Source organism: Gekko japonicus, unplaced genomic scaffold (genome assembly GCF_001447785.1).
Source record: "Gekko japonicus isolate JY-2015 unplaced genomic scaffold, Gekko_japonicus_V1.1 scaffold2510, whole genome shotgun sequence".
NCBI lineage: Eukaryota > Metazoa > Chordata > Lepidosauria > Squamata > Gekkonidae > Gekko > Gekko japonicus.
In genome coordinates, this window is record NW_015174346.1 from 194,389 (window position 1) to 195,268 (window position 880).

The window sequence follows — 880 nt, forward strand, 5'->3', positions numbered from 1 at the left end:
TTTCACCAACCTCAAGACTTCTTCCTTTACTTTGTTCGTTCTGAGTACTGCAATATTTAAAGAACAGGGTTTTGTACATATATACCAAACGTATATAAGCTTATTACAGGCACTAACTACCAGCAAACAAAACTTAATCTCTAGTGGTGTCGATCAAAAGAGCAGCTCCTTCCCTCACCTTGCAGGCAAGCACCCCAAGAAAACAAGAACCAACTGCATCATGTTGAGCATCGGTTTCCTCTTCATCGCTGCTTCCTTGCAAAACCTAATGATGCAAGAGAAGGGGGGGGGAGAGAAAATAGTCAGCTCAGAGTCATTTTCCACCAAGCTATGCTTTCAATATAACACAACACAACAAAATGTCACTGGAATTATTTTAAACCCATGGGTTTCTGAAGCACTTTCCCCTCCCACTAGCAACTTACTAGATCTCCATCCTCTTCCCAGATCTTGGGTTCTACATGCAATATCTAATCAAAAGTGACATGGGGCAGATGCACTGAAGGCTTCCTTTCTCTCCTTCCTCCTGTAATATTTTAAAAAATCCAAAGACTTTTCCCACCCTTAAAAAAATACTCAATTGGTTGGTTATTCCTTTTGGAAGGGAGGAATATTATTATCTTTTCAGCACTGCTGTGAACCAAAGCTCTTTCCAAATGCTGAACCTGTTTGGCAGTTCAGAGGCACAGGAACCGCCACACCAGAGAGTCACTCACAATCAACACCCCAACCGTCACAGCGCAGCGCAAAGTTGCAGAATTTTTTTGATTCAAAGGCAAAAAGCAGGCAGCTGCTTTTCCTGGGCTGAGAGGGGCAAAGCCAAGCCTTCCCCCGCCACGCACGGGCATGCAGCCACCCACACACCACATCACACCACCTT

General features: G+C 44.2%; 1 protein-coding gene across 1 annotated transcript in view; it reads right to left on the reverse strand.

Annotated features, from left to right (window-relative positions):
• Positions 1–246, reverse strand: part of LOC107121387 (gamma-aminobutyric acid receptor subunit alpha-2) — a 108,939-nt gene extending 108,693 nt beyond the window's left edge. The window contains exon 1 of the mRNA XM_015424303.1: positions 179–246. Coding sequence (XP_015279789.1) covers positions 179–246 — 68 coding nt within the window. The remainder of the gene's footprint in view (positions 1–178) is intronic.
• Between the last annotated feature and the right edge of the window lie 634 nt (positions 247–880).